Source organism: Cheilinus undulatus, linkage group 17, assembly GCF_018320785.1.
Source record: "Cheilinus undulatus linkage group 17, ASM1832078v1, whole genome shotgun sequence".
Lineage (NCBI taxonomy): Eukaryota > Metazoa > Chordata > Actinopteri > Labriformes > Labridae > Cheilinus > Cheilinus undulatus.
Window position 1 is genome coordinate 2,359,717 of NC_054881.1, and position 21,936 is coordinate 2,381,652.

A 21,936-nucleotide genomic window follows, 5' to 3' on the forward strand; every position below is an offset into this window, starting at 1 on the left:
GAACTATGGTCCTTAAAGTTAAGCTGTGATATCCATGTTTCATGTTTAACCTGAAAAAATAACCATTTTTATCAAAGAAACAAATAACTTTTTTATCATTCATGTAGTAAATAGCTTTCTTAAAAATGTTTATCCCTTTTGTTGAAAAAAAAAAAAAGAATTATAATGGGATAAAAATGACAAAATGGGTTAATAATGGCAATGAAAAAGTGGAAAAAGTGGTGAAACTGGATTTAAAAGTAGCAGAAATGGGTTAGACATGGCAACAAGAAAAAAAATCAATGGGAAAAACTGGGAAAAAATGGGCATAAATGGTGGAAAAGGGGAATTCAAAAGTGGCTGAAATTGATTTAAATTGGCAAAAAAGGTGGAAATTTGGTGGAAAAAAAATGGAATTGAAAACTTGATAAAGACTGGCAAAAAGTGTTAACTGAGAAAAAGAAAATAGGCAAAAAAAAAAAAGGTTAAAAATTGGTGTAAAGTGGCAACAGTGTAATTTAAAAATATTCTAGTTTTTTTTTTTAGGGAATCTGGTGACCCCTTATCAGCGTCTCGCGACCCCCAAGGGGTTCTCCACCCCAAGGTTGAGAACCACTGGACTAGAGTGTAGCCAGCTCAGTGAAATATACCTGTATAGTGCAACTAGTGGTCAGAAACGTCACCAAGGCGCCATTTCTACAGGAAGTGTGGGGAGAAGAGAAAACATAAGAACATGTTCTGGTCCTTTAGTGTTGCTATTTTTTCCACTAAGTAGTTTTTTTGTGCGTTTGCAGACCATTTAGGGATAAATGATAATCATGTCTTTGATATGTTTTGCTCTTCTGAAAGTCCAGTGGACTGTTTTCTTTAGATTGGGGTTAAATGTTGTATCATTTGGTAATAAAACAGGAATAATCAGCCAAAATCATCCGTACTGTAAACATGTTCAAACTTCACCTTCTTTCTGATTCTAAAGCAGGAATGGTGCGTTCAAGGCCACATGAGAGTCACGAGTTAGTCAACGGTCACGGCATCACGTCACGTCACTGTACGTACGCAGTGAGGGTTCACTGATGGAAGCGGCGGTGTGGCGCAGACATAGACGAGCGTGCCGGGGTTTAACGTTTGGCCTCTCGGGGGTAAAACTCGGCCAGCGTGCTCTGAGGGATCCTCTTCAGCATCTCTTTGGGGAAGATCCTCAGCAGCTGCCAGCCGATGTCCAGCGTCTCGAACACGCTCCTGTTCTCGTAGGCACCTGCACGCACAAGCACACGAGACATTTATAAGGCTTCGGCATCCAGACGAACACAGTGAGAGCCATTAGCCACAAGTGGGGAAAACTTGGAGCACTGTGTGCCAGAATGAATCCAAGAGTGCGTGGACAATTCATCCAGGAAGTCCCAAAAGAACCAAGAAAAGCATACAAAGAACTACAATAGTCGGCCATAGTTGGAAGTTTTGGGGAAGTGGGTGGAGCTGGCCAGGAGCGAGGGTTTCCCTCGCTCCTGGCCAGCTCCACCTGCTTTCCCAAAACTTGCCCACAAAGAACAGTCAACAAAAGGATGTTCTGTTTTGCCCCACTGCACCTTGGGAGATGAAGTTCTTCTCAAACTTGGTGAGGAACTCCAGGTAGAGCAGGTCATCAGACGTCAGCGCCTCCTCCCCGACCACCGCCTTCATCGCCTGCACGTCCTTCCCGATGGCGTAGCACGCATACTGCAACACACAGACACGTTTTCAGGACGGGGGGGATGAAGGCGAGCAGTAGGAAACAGGAAGTGTGTGTGAGCTCACGAGCTGATTGGAGACGTCAGAGTGGTCCCTGCGGGTCATTCCCTCTCCGATGGCCGACTTCATCAGACGAGAGAGAGACGGCAGCACGTTGATAGGAGGATAGATCTGCACCACAGAGGGAAAGCAAAAACTGAGGCTTGTTCGGAGATTTCTCAAAGATAGAAAAAAAAGAACAGCTGGAGAGAGGCAGAAAATATGGAGAGAAGAAGTGGAGGAAGACGTGCAGCAAACATCAGCGGTTGGTCAGTTCTTTGGGGTCTTCAGAAATGAGAGGGATGGGGGACTGGTTCAGGCCAAGCATAACAAAATTTACACTAAAAGTTCTGAATTTCTAGGAAATTTTCCTTTCTAAACATGCAAACAAATTCCCTAAAATTAAAAAAAAATTACCTAAAAAATTCTAGGAAAAATCTTCAACATATTTTTAGGTATCTCATAAAACCACCCCCAACCTTCTTCAAATATTGTTGTAGTAAAGCCTCGACATTCCAATAAAAAGGTAAGTCCCGCAACCGGGGAAGAAACTAACTCTCTGTGAAATTTATATGAAAAGATTTAAGTATTTAAAAAAACAAAAGTCCAAATTATTACAACTACAATATCTAAACATTCACAAAAAAGCCTGAAAAGCTCCAGTCAGATTCCCCCAAACATCCAAATATATTTCCAAAATTCCCATAAAAAAGGCACAAAAAAGTTCAAACAAATTTCCCACCAAGCTTCCAATAAAACTCTAAACTATACAAACATGAACAAAATCTATACTTAAAGTTCTGAATTTCTTGGAAATGTTACTTTTCAAAATTTCACACAAATTCTCTTAAAATATTAAAAGAACAAATCATTTCTGTGAACATTGTTAATTATCTTGTTATGTATCCTCTAAAAATGCCAAATATTTTCTTTAAATACTGACCCAAAATGTTGTCATAATACCTGAACATCCCACTAAAAAATCCACTAAATTATCATCAAACTCTCCAAAATGTCAAATGAAACTTCTTATCAAATCCCAGTGATTTACAAAAACATTCACTAAAATTCCATGAAAAAGATGGTCAGTTTCCCAAACATCCAAACAAATTCCAATAAGTTTCCATGAAAATTATTCAAAATGTCAAAGGATTCTTCCACCTAAATTCCCAATCAAATTCAAAAATGTATATAAACATTTCCCAAACTCCCATCTCCTCATTGGCTCATTAAACCAACTGGCTGGTAAGTCCCACAACCGGGGAAAAGATTCACCATCTTTGAAATTTCAGTGAAAAAATAAAAAATTTAAATCATACTCCAGAATTAATTAGAATCGCAAAATCAACAAATAGATTTCATAAATCTCCATGAAAAAGCCCCAAAACAAGTTCAAGCGAATTTACCCAACACTTCCAATGAAACTCGCCAAAATACACAAACCTCAAAATTTCCAAGCAAATTCCCATAAATTATTATAAAGCAAATTTCCAATGAAACCTCAAAATATAGAGGCATGATACAAGCACAAAGTTCTGAATTTCTTGGAAATGTTCCTCTCCAAAATCCACACGCATTCTCTAAAATAAGACAAATAAAAATATATAAAAAAGTTCTTGAAGTATGCCATAAAATACCACAAAACCTCTTCAAATATTGTTCCAAAACTCTTATTATCACAAAGCTTTAACATTAAAAATATCCTCAAATATCTGTTGTGATCACCTGAAAATTATCAAGCAAATTTCCAACATTTCAAATTTAATTCTTCTTAAAAAGAATTACATAACATTTCCCAATAACTTACATACATTCACAAAAATTCCATGAAAATGAAGGAAAATTTATTCCCTAAAAATTTCCATTAAAATTATTTAAAAAATGTTAAAAATGTACATATATATATTTACCAAGCTTCCATCTCCTCATTAGCCTGTCATTTCAGCAACTGACTGGTAAGTCTCACAACCTGGGAGGAAACTCTCAGGAAAATTTTATGTAAAAATCAAAGAAAATTCTCCCCCCAAAAAAACTCTAAAATTATAAACTCAAAATGTATGAATAAATTTCCTAAATTCTCATGAAAATACAAAAAAAATACAAAAATAAATCAAAACTAATTTCCCCCTAACTTCCATTGAAACTCTGCAAAATACGGACGGCCATCTCCACAGCAGTGCTTGAAAATTTCTAAGCAAATTCTCAGAAATATTATAAAGCAAATTTCCACTGAAACCCCAAAATACACAAGCATGAACAACATATCAACTTTTTAGAGTTCTTGGAAACTTTCCTCTCCAAATCTACACACATTCTCTAAAATAAAAAATTATAAAAAATATGACATTCCTTAAGTATGCCATAAAATACCAAAAACATCTAGAAATATTGTTCTTAAATCATCGTTATCTTAGAGCTTTAGCGTTAAAAAAAAAAAAAACTTCTATGTGAATTCCTGAAAATTATCTGGCAAATGTCGAACATTTTGAATTTAATTAAATTTTTTTCTATAAAATTCCAAGTAACTTGCATAAATATTCCCAAAAATTCTGGAAAGAATTGATGGAAAGTTTGTCCCCAAGAAATTATCCTTAAAATGGTTTAAAATTTAAAAAATGTAAATGTATAAATTCCTCAAACTTCCATTCACCCTTCATTTAAGCAACTGGTTGGTAAGTCCCACAACTGGGGAAGAAACTCTCATGAAACTTTGATAAAAAATCAAATATTCAAAGCAAATGCCCCCCAAAAAATTCAAATTAAAATCTCCAAATTTATAAATGGATTTCCCAAATTCCCATGAAAATGCCAAACAGTTCCAGTGCAAACTACCAGTGAAAAATCTCTAAAATATGGACTACCATCTCCACAGCAGTGCTTGAAAATTTCTGAGCAAATTCCCTAAAATATTTTAAAGCAACCCCCTAAAATTCAAATCAAAGTTCAAAAATATGAACGCATTTCTGTCAAAGATCCTACCAGCAGAAATCAAGACTACTTCTCAGGAAAGGTGAAATGTAACGTCCTCATATGTTCATGCAGGGTCTAGCTCCAGTCTCAGTGCCCCAAATGCTTTGTTTGTTTAGTGTAGCTTCCATTACAAGGATGTCCATGTCAAAATGAGGGAGAAAAGCTGTTAAAAAGAGACCGATAGTAATTGTGAACTGGTAGCTGGTGGAATGACAGTGCTGAAGGGGGCGTGGCCAGTACCTGTCTGTTGTGAAGCTGTCGGTCCACGTAGATCTGCCCCTCGGTGATGTAGCCCGTCAGGTCAGGAATGGGATGAGTGATGTCTGAGAGGAACAGCGCTCATTAGCATCCTGTTAGCATTAGCATTAGCATCTTTGTGGGTGTGCGTACCGTCGTTGGGCATGGTGAGGATGGGGATCTGAGTGATGGAGCCGCTCCGTCCCTCCACCCGTCCCGCTCTCTCATAGATGGTCGCCAGGTCGGTGTACATGTAACCGGGGAAACCGCGGCGTCCGGGCACTTCCTCTCTGGCTGCAGACACCTGAGTTCACACGAGTTTTGTACAGGTGTTATTTCCTACTTCCTGGAGTCCTTTCAGAATAAAAGCACAGAAACAGTGTCTGACCTCTCGCAGGGCCTCGGCGTAGGAGCTCATGTCGGTGAGGATGACCAGGACGTGTTTCTCGCACTGATAGGCCAGGTACTCTGCTGATGTCAGAGCTAAACGGGGCGTGATGATTCGCTCGATGCTGCAAGAGAGAAGAGAGTTTGTCCTCTGCTCACTTTGACTTTTTCTGACGGTTTCTGTTCAAGGTAAAAGAAAAAAGTAAAACAAATATTTTAACTCTCTGTTTCAGATAATATACAGTACTGTAGCGAAGGTTTAGGCCTGTAGGGCAGTAAGGCTTCACCACAGGGGCCATTTTTACCACTTTTACCTTTAATTAGCTCCAGCATGTAGTACCACCCTACCTTGTCACACTTTTTGTTAGTGTTTCTCCATTTCACAGCCATGTTTGCCACTTTAACCCTTTTTTTTTACAGCTCATTTAGTTTACCAGTTTCAGCAGTTTTTGCTGCTTTTTCCCGTTTTTGCCACTTCTCACCACTGTTTTCCCATTTAAAACCTTATAATGCTGCTTTTTGCCATTTTTGCCACCTGTTACCATTACATGACACTTTTCTCCATTTCTTAACATTCTTTGTGCTGCTCTTTGTCCATCTTTTACTGAATTTTGCTTCCCGTTGCCACTATTAAACCATTATTGCTGCTTTTCTTCCATTTCTGCCACTTCTTTTCACCACTTTAACCCTTTTTGTCATTCTCTGCTCTTTTTCTAAACCACATTGCCATTTTTTCTTCTTTTTTTCCATCTTTGTCACGTTGTGCCATTGTTTATCATCTAACAGGTATTTTTACCACTTCTTACCAATATTTCCACATTTTAAAACCTTTTTATGCTGCTTCTTACCAATTTGTGCTGTTTTTTTTTTTTTTCATTTTTCTACTTTGTGTAACTGTTTTGCCACTTAACAGCCATGTTTGCCACTTTATACCATTTCTTGCCACTTTTATGATATTTTAAAACATTTTTTCCTGCTGCTTTTAGCCCAGTTTTGCTACTCTTTTCGCCACCTTTATCCATACTTGGCTTTTTTCCCCATTTTTGCCCCTGTCGCCACTATTAAACCATTATTGCTACTTTTCGTTTTTTGCCACTTTAACCCTTTATGTTGCTGTATTCTGCTCATTTTGTATATCAAGTTGCCATTTTTGCGTTTTCCCATCCTTGCTGCACGCTGTGGACCTGGGTGAGATCGTCTCTTTTTTGTATTTTCTCTCCTGGTATATCAGTGTTAAGCGATCAATCGCATATTTTTGTTTTAGTGCTGTTTTCTCATGAGGAGATATCGTGGTTTTCCCTCCTTCCTGTGGATTATATTGATTGTGTTTGCTTGCAACATGGACTTTAAAAAGACACTTAAAAGCGCTTGGAAAAGGACTAGTTAGCGGTTTGCGTTAGATTGGGACTTTTAGTTCATTTTGAAATTCAACAGACTGAGATAAAATCATTACTTTTTCTTTTAAGTTTAGACACGAGGTGCGCTGATGTTCTGGGGAGGGTATAATCAAATGTGAAGCACTTTGAAATTATTATGTTCTGTGGAGAGATTTCTTGATGGCACTTATTCAGAGTTGTTGTTTATTTCATTGTCAAATTTTCTTTACATTTAAAGGTTTTCTATTTTCCTTAAAACTTCCCCCTTGTGTGTTTAACACTAACTTGGGAAAGGTTAAGTGTTACAAACTGTCCTCCAGTTTGATGGTCTGATTGTTTCCTAAGCAGTGAAAGTTCAGAGGTCATCTCTCTATCAGAACAAAGGCGGTGAGAAGAAGGAGGGCGTCCTACGTGGGGTCGTTGGCGAGGTTCAGGAACAAGCAGACGTTGTCCATCGAGCCGTTCTCCTCAAAGTCAGACTTAAAGAAGCGAGCTGTCTCCATGTTCACCTGGCAGCAGAGAGAAAAGACACGCTGGTCACATTTCAATCTTTATAGTCGAGAAAAAAAAATACCTTTAACAGCTGGTCTGTGCGTTTAAGATGTTGGTTCATCCAGGAATGATCAGAAAAAATGTTACAATAAAGAATGGAAACTATCAAATAAATCTCTGTGAACATAAATACAGACATATTACATTTACATTAATATCTGGCATTTAAAAGATAATTTTTAAACCTTCTATGTCGTCATCATAGGGTTAGGTTGTAACATCAAGTTAATCTGTATTTCTTTTCCTGTTTTATTGTGAAATCTAACATCATTTCCCTGCCTCTCAGCTCCTAGATTACCAGCAGCTGCTCTTAGCGCTGACCTGTCTCCAATCATCTCATTAGCAGCTATATATACTCCTTTATTCACCCTGAGGCTGTCTCTGTGTGTTCACTGCTTCCCAGCCTGACTCTAGTTTCTGTTTCTTTCTCAGATTAACCTTTACCCTTTACCTGTCGTCAGGTTGGAATTTCTGTGTCCCATTAAGTTACGCTGTGATAACCATATTATGTTTCATATCTGAATAATAACCCCTCTTATTTACACTGTAGTAAAATCTACCCTTCTTCATTATCTAAACCTCTTTACTTAAAACAGAATTGTCTTTTTATTGGTAATGTTAACAGAGTGGAGCGGCACAGAGAACTACACGATGTGGAAAGACTTCATGCAACATCTGGATGCCAGAAAATAAAGCAGAACAAACTGAGACAAGTTTAATGGAAATGAATAGAATATTTATGAAAAGTGACAAAATAGGTGAAAAGAAAAAAATGGGCCAAAATTGTTTAAAAGTTGTAAAATGAAGCAAAACTGGGCCACAATTGGCAAAAAAAGGAGCAGCGTGAGGCCAAAAGACAAAGCTAACATGGACTGACAGCAGCAAACATGAGTTAAAAATAGAAAAAACCAGCGTAAAAGTACCAAAAATGGGTTGAAAGCTCAAAAATGGGGTAAAGCAGCAAAAAATGGGTTAAAGGGGAAAAATATGTTTAAAAAAGAAAAAATAGAAAAGGGTTTAAAAGTGGCAAGAAGAAAACAGCTAAAATGAGCCACAACTGGCAAAAAGTGGCAAAAGTCAGTAACTTGTTGCCAAAAAGGGGAAAAAATGGGTTAAAAGTAGCCAAAAGACATAGCTAACATGGACTGACAGCAGCAAACATGAGTTAAAAATGGAAAAAAAGGGCAAAAAGTACCAAAAATGTGTTGAAAGCTGTGAAAAAGGGGGAAAGCAGCAAAAATAGGTTAAAGGGGGAAAAATAGGGTAAAGATGGGGTTAAAGGTAGCAAAAAATACAGATAAAATGGGCCAGAAATAGCAAAAAAGTGTCAAAAGTAAGTTAAGAGTGGCAAAAAAGTGGAAAAATGGGTGAAAAGAAGCAACGAGACATAATCAAAATGGGCCAAAAGCAGGAAAAGTGGGTTAAAAGTGAAAAAGCAAGGACAAAAAAGTAGCAAAAAATAAGTTGAAAGTTGCAAAATGGTAGAATCGCAGCAGAAATAGGGTGAAAAAAAGGGCTGAAATTGGTAAGAAGAAATATTTAGAAAGAATTACAATTGGCTAAAAAATTTGGAAAATAAAGGCAAAAATTGGTCAAATGTGGCCAAAAAGTGACAAAAGTGGCAAAAGGCAGCAAAAATTGGTCAAAGTAGTAAAAAGGAGTAGAACTAGGCCGAAAAAGTGCTAAAATTGAATTTTGGCAACAAAATAGCAAAAATAAGTAGCTAAAACGGGCTTAACACTGCAAAAATTGGCAAAAAGTGGAAAACAATGAAGTTGCAAAAAGCTGCTGAACGTTGCAAAATGGAGGAGAAGCAGTGAAAAAATGGTTAAAAGTAAAACAAAGAAATGGATAAAACAGGCCACAACTGTCGAACAAAAGTGGCAAATAGCAGCAAAAATGGGCAAAAAGCAGGGTTAAAGCAACAGGTGTGCATTCAAAGCAGAAAAAAATGGTTAAAGTAGCAAAAAAAGTAGCAAAAGTGGTCAGAAAATGTGTTAAAATGTGTTAAAAAAAATCAAAAATAATTTCAACACCTGAACCCATGGAGGAATTTAAAGTCACCATTTAACCTCACAAGCATGTGTGAGCATGTGTTTGGTGGTGGGTGAAGGCTGGAGTACCCGGAGAGAACCCACGCATCCACGGGGGGAACATTCAAACGCTGCACAGTAAGACCCTGACCGGGACGTGAACCAGGAACCTTCTAGCTGTGAGGGACAGCGCTAACCCCTGCACCCAGAGTGAATCTATTCATGAAAAGTCATCCTCCAGTCCTCACCCCCATGGCTGCAAACACGATGGCGAAGTTGTCCTCGCTGTAGTCCATCACATCCTTCGACTTATTCACCAAACCGGCCTGACGACAGATCTGAGCTGCGATCTGAAAACACCCGAGACGTTTAATTCACCTTAAAGATTAATAATAGAGGAATCTATAAGCAGATAAATCCAGAGAGAAGGAAACATCAGCTGCAGAACATGATAAAAAGGAGCTCAATCTAAAAAACTCCAACATCAGACCCATGGCCCATTTACGTCCTTAAAGGGAAAGACTGGAGATTTTGATCATAGTCTGTAATCTAATCCAGAAGGAGTTGTAGTAAAAACTGTACTCATGCTTCTGTGCAGTTATGAGCGTGCATGTGAGAACCTCGTTGTGCGGCAGTCCTGCAGCAGAGAAGATGGGTATCTTCTGTCCTCTGGCGATGCTGTTCATGCCGTCGATGGCTGATATTCCCGTCTGGATCATCTCCTCGGGGTAAATACGACACTGAGGGTTAATGGGCTGACCTGAAACATGAGAACAGTCATTAGGAACAAAAATGGAGGACAGATTCATGGAAAAGCTTTTAGAAACTTAGCTTTTATAATATGTGTGCTATCGTTAGCCCTTTGCTAGCTAAGCTAAGTCACATCTGACCTCTCCCCTCTTGGTTTTTCAGCCTTATGAAAGCAGAAACTTTAACAACACTCTAAAGTAGATCCTGTAGTTCACCGCTTACGTGTGCTAACCTCAGCTAAAGGCTTGACAGGCCTCCTGTGCATAGTAATAGTTGCTAACGTAGGACTGAACATTGGCTGTTTTAGGGAGGGGCCTAACAAAGTATCAATTTTAGACTAGATATAAATGCAATTTCAGCTGAAATTGCGTGGGGATGCTGAGAGCTGAACTGTGGAAGAACTGCTGAAATAGCTGAAAATAGCATAAAAAAATCCCTGAAAATAGCATAAAATAGCTGAAAATAGCATTAAGAATCTCTAAAAATAGCATAAAATAGCTGAATAGCATACAATGGCTGAAAATAGCATATAAATGGCATAAATAGCTCAAAAGCATAAAAATTGTTGAAAATTGCAAAAAAAGCTAAAGAGTGCAATACCTGAGTATTGAAAAATGTAAAAAAATAAAAAAATTTAAAACAGACATTTAGAATTTTGTCTCAAGATTTACACTTAAGCACATTGTTCTATAATAGTTATAGTTAAAAAAGTATAAATAGTATTAAAAGTGTTATATATAATAGCTGAAAAGAGCACAAGAAGCTGAAGAGTTTGACAGTAGAATAGTCAAAATAGCCCAAGAAATGCCAAAGTTATGCGGAGTTGAAAAAAGTGCAATGTTTTTTAGAAAAGCCCCATTCATTCGAATGAGAAAAATTTTGCAGAAAAAGTTAATTATTTTAAAAATTATAAAAGTTATAAATGAAAAAAGTCACAGCCATCATGTCCAAAAAGAGCTGAATAGAATGATATTAGAACGATGAGTATCGCTCAAAGAGTGAAAGAGGAGATGGGGTCCAAAAACGTACGGGAAAACAAAATGGCCGACGCGAATATCAACAGTGCGGATGCTTACTCAGCATCCCCACAAATTAGCCCAGCTCTTGCACATAAATTGACTCAGTTTAATTAAAAAAAAAAAAAACTCACCCATGATGTCCAGGTAGTCTTCAGCCAGGACTGCTGGTCCTCTGTCGATGGGTTTACCAGATCCATTAAACACACGACCTGCAAACATGATTAAGACTTTATCTCCTCTCCTCAGATCCACACTGGCACACCAGCCTTCAGTTTAAGTAACTCATATCTGCAGAGCCTCAGATTCCACCACATTAGTGGCTTTAAATGATGAATTGATTTAATGAATTTCCCTTCAGGGATTAATAAAGTTATTGTATTGTTTCTTACCCAACATGTCCTCAGAGACAGGGGTCCGTAAAATGTCCCCTGTGAACTCACAGCTTGTCTTCTTAGCGTCGATACCTGAAGTTCCCTCAAACACCTGCAGGGGGCGGAGTGGAAGAGAAAAGAGGAGACAGAACCATGGATCCAGGCTGTTCACCACTGAAGAAGAAGGTTTACTTACTGTGGTTGTGTCCGAAATCACTCCCTATTTACTATATAGTGAATACGCCATGTTGTAGTGGTGTCCGAATTCTGAGTGAGCATTGTTATTCACTATATAGTGCACTCATTCTTTCCCACAATGCATTGAGAAAAGTAGAGACCAACCGATGGTCACTAGCCCAGCAATATTTACCATCATGCATCACTGCTGCTGCTGTCAAACATGACGGACGAACGAGAGGAGCACAGGAACACATATAAAAACTTTTTAAATGCTTTTTTCTTTGCTGGTTTTACCAAATCTGTAAGAAAACGTTAGGGAACTCTGAGGATTACAAGACATGAGACCACCATCTTTATGCAAAAATAATGATAAGCTTTTGGGAGAATATCCGTTTGCAGTAAAGAGGAAGCCAGCCCTAGGTATAAATGCACCAGACGTTTCCGCATCATGATTCCGCAACAATTTTCGTCCGTGCAGCCGTCCGCATGGGACGCATAAGTGAGCCTTAACTAGCAGTAGCTAACTGCTTAACGAGTGGAAAGACTGAGGCACTAACTGGTTAACTAGCAGAAAGACTGAGGCACTAACTGGTTAACTAGCAGAAAGACTGAGGCACTAACTGGTTAACTAGCAGAAAGACTGAGGCACTAACTGGTTAACTAACAGAAAGACTGAGGCACTAACTGGTTAACTAGCAGAAAGACTGAGGCACTAACTGGTTAACTAGCAGAAAGACTGAGGCACTAACTGGTTAACTAGCAGTAAGACTGAGGCACTAACTGTTAAGTTAACCAGGAAAAAAAAATGTAACTAACTGCTAGATAACCAGGGAAAGTATGATGAACTAAAAAGGGAGAGACTTAACCCCAACCAAGACTGCTTGCCAGGAAAACTAGCAGTTAGTTCCTGATTATATCCATTATTAACTAGCAGTTAGTTACTGATTATATCCATTATTAACCAGCAGTTAGTTCCTGATTATATCCATTATCAACTAGCAGTTAGTTCCTGATTATATCCATTATTAACTAGCAGTTAGTTCCTGATTATATCCATTATTAACCAGCAGTTAGTTCCTGATTATATCCATTATTAACTAGCAGTTAGTTACTGATTATATCCATTATCAACTAGCAGTTAGTTCCTGATTATATCCATTATTAACTAGCAGTTAGTTCCTGATTATATCCATTATTAACTAGCAGTTAGTTACTGATTATATCCATTATTAACTAGCAGTTAGTTCCTGATTATATCCATTATTAACTAGCAGTTAGTTACTGATTATATCCATTATTAACTAGCAGTTAGTTACTGATTATATCCATTATTAACTAGCAGTTAGTTCCTGATTATATCCATTATTAACTAGCAGTTAGTTCCTGATTATATCCATTATTAACTAGCAGTTAGTTACTGATTATATCCATTATTAACTAGCAGTTAGTTACTGATTATATCCATTATTAACTAGCAGTTAGTTCCTGATTATATCCATTATTAACTAGCAGTTAGTTCCTGATTATATCCATTATTAACTAGCAGTTAGTTCCTGATTATATCCATTATTAACTAGCAGTAAGTTCCTTATTATATCCATTATTAACTAGCAGTTAGTTCCTGATTATATCCATTATTAACTAGCAGTTAGTTGCTGATTATATCCATTATTAACCAGTAGTTAGTTACTGATTATATCCATTATTAACTAGCAGTTAGTTACTGATTATATCCATTATTTACCAGTAGTTAGTTACTGATTATATCCATTATTAACTAGCAGTAAGTTCCTTATTATATCCATTATTAACTAGCAGTTAGTTCCTGATTATATCCATTATTAACTAGCAGTTAGTTCCTGATTATATCCATTATTAACTAGCAGTTAGTTCCTGATTATATCCATTATTAACTAGCAGTTAGTTACTGATTATATCCATTATTAACTAGCAGTTAGTTCCTGATTATATCCATTATTAACTAGCAGTTAGTTCCTGATTATATCCATTATTAACTAGCAGTTAGTTCCTTATTATATCCATTATTAACTAGCAGTTAGTTCCTTATTATATCCATTATTAACTAGCAGTTAGTTCCTGATTATATCCATTATTAACTATCAGGTAGTTCCTGATTATATCCATTATTAACTAGCAGTTAGTTCCTGATTATATCCATTATTAACTATCAGGTAGTTCCTGATTATATCCATTATTAACTAGCAGTTAGTTACTGATTATATCCATTATTAACCAGTAGTTAGTTACTGATTATATCCATTATTAACTAGCAGTTAGTTACTGATTATATCCATTATTAACTAGCAGTTAGTTCCTGATTATATCCATTATTAACTATCAGGTAGTTCCTGATTATATCCATTATTAACCAGTAGTTAGTTACTGATTATATCCATTATTAACTAGCAGTTAGTTCCTGATTATATCCATTATTAACTATCAGGTAGTTCCTGATTATATCCATTATTAACCAGTAGTTAGTTACTGATTATATCCATTATTAACTATCAGGTAGTTCCTGATTATATCCATTATTAACTAGCAGTTAGTTCCTGATTATATCCATTATTAACTATCAGGTAGTTCCTGATTATATCCATTATTAACTAGCAGTTAGTTCCTGATTATATCCATTATTAACTATCAGGTAGTTCCTGATTATATCCATTATTAACCAGTAGTTAGTTACTGATTATATCCATTATTAACTATCAGGTAGTTCCTGATTATATCCATTATTAACCAGTAGTTAGTTACTGATTATATCCATTATTAACTATCAGGTAGTTCCTGATTATATCCATTATTAACTAGCAGTTAGTTCCTGATTATATCCATTATTAACTATCAGGTAGTTCCTGATTATATCCATTATTAACTAGCAGTTAGTTCCTGATTATATCCATTATTAACTATCAGGTAGTTCCTGATTATATCCATTATTAACTAGCAGTTAGTTCCTGATTATATCCATTATTAACTATCAGGTAGTTCCTGATTATATCCATTATTAACTAGCAGTTAGTTACTGATTATATCCATTATTAACTAGCAGTTAGTTACTGATTATATCCATTATTAACTATCAGGTAGTTCCTGATTATATCCATTATTAACTAGCAGTTAGTTACTGATTATATCCATTATTAACTAGCAGTTAGTTACTGATTATATCCATTATTAACTAGCAGTAAGTTCCTTATTATATCCATTATTAACTAGCAGTTAGTTACTGATTATATCCATTATTAACTAGCAGTTAGTTACTGATTATATCCATTATTAACTAGCAGTTAGTTCCTGATTATATCCATTATTAACTAGCAGTTAGTTACTGATTATATCCATTATTAACTAGCAGTTAGTTACTGATTATATCCATTATTAACCAGTAGTTAGTTACTGATTATATCCATTATTAACTAGCAGTTAGTTACTGATTATATCCATTATTAACCAGCAGTTAGTTACTGATTATATCCATTATTAACTAGCAGTAAGTTCCTTATTATATCCATTATTAACTAGCAGTTAGTTCCTGATTATATCCATTATTAACTAGCAGTTAGTTCCTGATTATATCCATTATTAACTAGCAGTTAGTTCCTGATTATATCCATTATTAACTAGCAGTTAGTTCCTGATTATATCCATTATTAACTAGCAGTTAGTTCCTGATTATATCCATTATTAACTAGCAGTTAGTTCCTGATTATATCCATTATTAACTAGCAGTTAGTTCCTGATTATATCCATTATTAACTAGCAGTTAGTTACTGATTATATCCATTATTAACTAGCAGTTAGTTACTGATTATATCCATTATTAACTAGCAGTTAGTTACTGATTATATCCATTATTAACTAGCAGTTAGTTCCTGATTATATCCATTATTAACTAGCAGTAAGTTCCTTATTATATCCATTATTAACTAGCAGTAAGTTCCTTATTATATCCATTATTAACTAGCAGTTAGTTCCTGATTATATCCATTATTAACTATCAGGTAGTTCCTGATTATATCCATTATTAACCAGTAGTTAGTTACTGATTATATCCATTATTAACTAGCAGTTAGTTCCTGATTATATCCATTATTAACTAGCAGTTAGTTACTGATTATATCCATTATTAACTAGCAGTAAGTTCCTTATTATATCCATTATTAACTAGCAGTTAGTTCCTGATTATATCCATTATTAACTAGCAGTTAGTTCCTGATTATATCCATTATTAACTAGCAGTTAGTTCCTGATTATATCCATTATTAACTATCAGGTAGTTCCTGATTATATCCATTATTAACTAGCAGTTAGTTACTGATTATATCCATTATTAACTATCAGGTAGTTCCTGATTATATCCATTATTAACCAGTAGTTAGTTACTGATTATATCCATTATTAACCAGCAGTTAGTTACTGATTATATCCATTATTAACTAGCAGTTAGTTCCTGATTATATCCATTATTAACTATCAGGTAGTTCCTGATTATATCCATTATTAACCAGCAGTTAGTTACTGATTATATCCATTATTAACTAGTAGTTAGTTACTGATTATATCCATTATTAACTAGTAGTTAGTTACTGATTATATCCATTATTAACCAGCAGTTAGTTACTGATTATATCCATTATTAACTAGTAGTTAGTTACTGATTATATCCATTTTTAACCAGTAGTTAGTTACTGATTATATCCATTATTAACTAGCAGTTAGTTCCTGATTATATCTATTATTAACCAGTAGTTAGTTACTGATTATATCCATTATTAACTAGCAGTTAGTTCCTGATTATATCTATTATTAACCAGTAGTTAGTTACTGATTATATCCATTATTAACCAGCAGTTAGTTACTGATTATATCCATTATTAACTAGCAGTTAGTTCCTGATTATATCCATTATTAACTAGTAGTTAGTTACTGATTATATCCATTTTTAACCAGCAGTTAGTTCCTGATTATATCTATTATTAACCAGTAGTTAGTTACTGATTATATCCATTTTTAACCAGCAGTTAGTTCCTGATTATATCTATTATTAACCAGTAGTTAGTTACTGATTATATCCATTATTAACTAGCAGTTAGTTCCTGATTATATCCATTATTAACCAGCAGTTAGTTACCCTTTCTTTCTCTTATTAACTAGCCGTTAGTTATTCTTTCGGCCCTTGGTTTACCAGCAGTGATTAACGTGTTTTTTACATTGATAAACAGATTGTTTCGTCATGGTTGACAGCAGTGAATGACTCTTTTTTTCCAGGTTAATTATTATTTACTTCATCATGTTTTTTCCTTACAAACGAGCTGCTAGTTCCTCATTTATTCTCTCATTACATACGCCAATCCTTGTGTTACCCACTTAATTTCTGTTTGTCCCACCAGGATATTCCCGCTCTGCTGCTGTTGGTTAAAAACTCAAAGCTGTTGTCTGAATGTCCCACCAGCCACTGTGACGTTTTTCTGAGAGTACCTGCACCACGGCTTTGGAGCCGGTGACCTCCAGCACCTGTCCACTCCTCTTCGTCCCATCGGGCAGCGTGAGGTGGACGATCTCTGCGTACCGCGGGAACTGAAGAAACAGCCATGCAATAGTTAGTGACAGAAAAATCTACGTTTTAACCCTGAAAAAAACAATCATTGTTGATTTGAATGTTTCTTCAAAAAAATGTGAAGCCATATAAAGTTTTAAAAGTAGCCGTTAGTTTGTGACAGCTATAGCGGGGTTTAGTTCGCTGCTGTTGAAGCGATTAGCTCAGGTGTAGCTTTAGCAGCAGTTTTATAACAACTGTGCCACATTTGTTTATAAAAATAAGAGTGAAGAAGTTCATAGAACTGCATAGAAAGGTGGTAATGGCTGAAAAGATGTTATTCTTCTCCCAACCTGCTGCAGCATGAGTCTGTGATAGTTAGGCAGGGTAAACCAGTCAAAGTGACTGCTGCAGGGGAAACTACTAGCTTGGATGTAGCTTTAGTGACTGTGTTTTTACAACCAGATCTGGACACGGTGTATCTACTGAAAGTGGAGCAAAGACTCGCACTGAAAACCTCACTCAGTGGGGGAAATGTTTGTCCAGTTCTCTCTAGCCTCGGCTTGAGTTTTATCCACCAACAAGTTCCACTGCAACAGCCACTAACAGCTCACGCAACGTAGCTGAGCATGCATACTACCGGCCATTATGAGCTCGACAGGCAGAATGTTCGTCCAATCACCTCCCGAGAATCTTCTGAAAGGTCCTGCCCTTCCCAACGCCCTCTACAGGAGGTTTTACCAGAATAATGTGAAATACAACACGACCTATAAGGCGTGTCTGGTTCCTCTTTTCCCCACAGTTACTTGGGTGTCGGCCTATTCTTCCTCGCCTCGTCTCTCGTTAGTCTGACAGAAGCTGACAGCTGCTGGTCGATCATTTTGAAGCGTAGGAAGATTCAGCTGACAGGCTAAACACCTCCTTTCTGTTTGGCTCAGTTTGATCAGAACTCCTCAACATTTCTTTTTAAAAAGGAGAGCAGAGAACCACGCTGAAAGGAGGAAAAGATGCTTTTTCTCCTCTCCTGAACGGCTTCACCTTGAGTTTGATTGACCAACTGGCTCCACTGATAGTGGAGACTTAAGGATGGACTGTCTTACTCTTCATATATGTCTGATTGGCCCAGTTATACTGAAGTGAAGACGAGGGTTAAGACCCTTAACTTTCTCTTTCAGAGCTGCACTCTGCTCTGTGTGAATGAAACACAGTGGAGTTATTCTTCTATGTTTGCTCGTCCTTACCTTCACCTGATCCAGGATCACCAGTGGACCGTTGACTCCAGACACGGTTTTATAGGCTGAGGAAGCAGGAAATAAAACATCAGAGCTTTTAGAAGGTAAATCCAGATCCAGTAAGAGCCCTATGATCTCTACTGTGTTCCTTTAATACCAGTAATCTCATTAGCTTCCGGTCTAAGACCTTTAGAGTCTTCCGTTATGGTGTGCTCATCTCTGATGGAAATTCTTCTTGTTTTAAGATGAGAATAAAGAAAATAACCTTCCTGTCTTAGAGTGAATCCCAGTTTAATGGGTGTAAGGTAAAACTTTAATGCATCTGATCACATTACTGTAGTTGAGGCTGTGGAAGGACGAGCAGAGCTGCAGAGAGGATTTATTTTTGTTCTAGGAGGCCCACACACATTCAGCAGCTCAAACATCCAAATCTGCATCATAGTTTTACTCCTTTGGGTTGTAAAATGCAAGTTGATCAGGCAAAAGCATCAAAATTGTGAGCTTGCATCTGTAAATGACTCATTTTGTCAAATTTCTAGTCAAAGCTTTAAACAGAATCAGGGAAGTGTCACAGCAGATCAAAGGAGCTACAATAGGAGAGCTGCAAACACTGATTTTTGCACAATTAACATCCTCATTATTGAGGATTATTTTACTGATTTTTGCATGATTAATATCCTCTTTATTGAGGGTTATTTTACAGATTTTTGCACGATAATTATCCTGATTATTGATGATTATTTTACTGATTTTTGCCCAATTAATATCCTCATTATTGAGGATTATTTTAGTGATTGTAGCACAATTAATATCTTCATTATTGAGGATTATTTTACCATAAATTGCTCACAGGATCAACAAATTCTATCAGCTCTTTTCAGCAGAATAAATGATGATATAAATGAAATTTTTCCTTTGAATTCAGGCTCTGACGTTTCACGTTGACATGGATTAATCTTTTAAAACGATGCACACTACAATGTAAAGTCATATAACCACGCAAAATTGCACAAAAATCAAAAGTTTGCATCTCCACATGTCTGATTTTGTGGAACTCTTGGTCAAAATAATAAGTTTGACAAAAGAACTGCAAATATCAGATCAGATCAGCTGCAAACTCTCAGATGAGGAGGAAGATAAAGCATGATTAGCAGGTTATTAGCTGTTAATTTTCCACGCAGGAATCAAATAGCTTCATTTAGGCACACTGATCAGTCAGTAAAGTCTGAACTAACAACCCCTCTCCAGACTAACTAACCCTCTGCAGACTAACTAACCCTCTGCAGACTAGGAAAAAACTCTCTGCAGACTAACTAACTAACCCTCTGCAGACTAACCCTCTGCAGACTAACAAACTCTCTACAGACTATCTAACCCTCTGCAGACTAACTAACAAACCATTTGCAGACTAACTAACAAACCATTTGCAGACTAACCCTCTGCAGACTAACTAACAAACCATTTGCAGACTAACTAACAAACCATTTGCAGACTATCAAACCCTCTGCAGACTTTCTTACCCTTTGCAGACTAACAAACCCTCTGCAGACTATCTAACCCTCTGCAGACTAACTAACCCTCTGCAGACTATCTAACCCTCTGCAGACTAACTAACCCTCTGCAGACTATCTAACCCTCTGCAGACTATCTAACCCTCTGCAGACTAACTAACCCTCTGCAGACTATCTAACCCTCTGCAGACTAACTAACCCTCTGCAGACTAACTAACTAACCCTCTGAAGACTAACTAACCCTCTGCAGACTATCTAACCCTCTGCAGACTAACTAACCCTCTACAGACTAACAAACCCTCTGCAGACTAACTAACCCTCTGAAGACTAACTAACCCTCTGCAGACTATCAAACCCTCTACAGACTAACAAACCCTCTGCAGACTAACTAACCCTCTGAAGACTAACTAACCCTCTGCAGACTAACTAACCCTCTGCAGACTAACTAACTAACCCTCTGAAGACTAACTAACCCTCTGCAGACTAACTAACCCTCTGCAGACTATCTAACCCTCTGCAGACTAACTAACCCTCTGCAGACTATCTAACCCTCTGCAGACTAACTAACCCTCTGCAGACTAACTAACTAACCCTCTGAAGACTAACTAACCCTCTGCAGACTATCTAACCCTCTGCAGACTAACTAACCCTCTGCAGACTATCTAACCCTCTGCAGACTATCAAACCCTCTACAGACTAACAAACCCTCTGCAGACTAACTAACCCTCTGAAGACTAACTAACCCTCTGCAGACTATCAAACCCTCTACAGACTAACTAACCCTCTGCAGACTAACTAACCCTCTGAAGACTAACTAACCCTCTGCAGACTATCTAACCCTCTGCAGACTAACTAACCCTCTGCAGACTAACTAACCCTCTGCAGACTAACTAACTAACCCTCTGCAGACTAACTAACCCTCTGCAGACTAACTAACTAACCCTCTGAAGACTATCTAACCCTCTGCAGACTATCTAACCCTCTGCAGACTAACTAACCCTCTGCAGACTAACTAACTAACCCTCTGAAGACTATCTAACCCTCTGCAGACTATCTAACCCTCTGCAGACTAACTAACCCTCTACAGACTAACAAACCCTCTGCAGACTAACTAACCCTCTGAAGACTAACTAACCCTCTGCAGACTATCAAACCCTCTACAGACTAACTAACCCTCTGCAGACTAACTAACCCTCTGAAGACTAACTAACCCTCTGCAGACTATCTAACCCTCTGCAGACTAACTAACCCTCTGCAGACTAACTAACCCTCTGCAGACTAACTAACTAACCCTCTGAAGACTAACTAACCCTCTGCAGACTAACTAACTAACCCTCTGAAGACTAACTAACCCTCTGCAGACTAACTAACCCTCTGCAGACTAACTAACTAACCCTCTGAAGACTAACTAACCCTCTGCAGACTAACTAACTAACCCTCTGAAGACTATCTAACCCTCTGCAGACTATCTAACCCTCTGCAGACTAACTAACCCTCTACAGACTAACAAACCCTCTGCAGACTAACTAACCCTCTGCAGACTATCTAACCCTCTGCAGACTAACATCCACACACAGCCAGGCTTCACTCGGACTCACTGAGGCGGGGTTGGGAGATGTAATCCCGGCTCACGGCCATCACCTGCTCCCGGGTGGCGGTGGGGGCGACCGGGGGAGCCGCGGGTCTGGTCCCGCTGACCGCGGAGGTGAGCTCGCTCATGGCTCCGTTCACCATCCCTCTGAGCGCCTTCATCGCCATGTTTGCACCTGCAGCAGCCGCAGAGGCAGCGCACACGGTCGTGACAGGCTCCGCGCATGCGTAGTAAGCACGGCAGCTGCATCATCGGGGTGTTGATACTATGAGGATGTTTGATCAGTCTTTAAAGTCACCAGAAAAGGTTTGTGTGTGTCAACAGCTGTAGTTTTTCTCTGCTACGTAATAAATGTGAAAAAAGAAAAAACTGAGGGAGACATTAGCGTGAGCTACAGGTGGGAGAGTTAGATTTACTC

At 37.6% G+C, this 21,936-nt stretch overlaps 1 protein-coding gene across 1 annotated transcript; it reads right to left on the minus strand.

Moving 5' to 3' along the window:
* Nucleotides 1-297: 297 nt before the first annotated feature.
* Nucleotides 298-21,711, minus strand: LOC121525144 (V-type proton ATPase subunit B, brain isoform-like). Its single transcript, XM_041810970.1, has 14 exons — nucleotides 21,526-21,711; nucleotides 18,426-18,481; nucleotides 17,127-17,225; nucleotides 11,460-11,553; nucleotides 11,202-11,279; nucleotides 9,922-10,061; nucleotides 9,550-9,651; nucleotides 7,128-7,225; nucleotides 5,342-5,465; nucleotides 5,107-5,257; nucleotides 4,957-5,039; nucleotides 1,774-1,878; nucleotides 1,566-1,695; nucleotides 298-1,234 (listed from the first exon to the last, which is right to left on the minus strand). The coding sequence occupies exons 1-14, from the start codon at nucleotides 21,683-21,685 to the stop codon at nucleotides 1,098-1,100; spliced, it is 1,557 nt and encodes a 518-aa protein (XP_041666904.1). The 5' UTR covers nucleotides 21,686-21,711; the 3' UTR covers nucleotides 298-1,097.
* Nucleotides 21,712-21,936: the final 225 nt, after the last annotated feature.

Bases quoted from the DNA above. Each gene is read 5' to 3' on its own strand.
- LOC121525144 (XM_041810970.1), bottom strand. From the start codon at position 21,685: ATGGCGATGAAGGCGCTCAGAGGGATGGTGAACGGAGCCATGAGCGAG. The intron at 9,652-9,921 runs GTTCTCACATGC...GGGTGTTTTCAG, and splicing joins CAGGACTGCCGCACAACGAG to ATCGCAGCTCAGATCTGTCG. The intron at 1,696-1,773 runs GTGAGCTCACAC...TGTGTGTTGCAG, and splicing joins CTGACGTCTCCAATCAGCTC to TATGCGTGCTACGCCATCGG.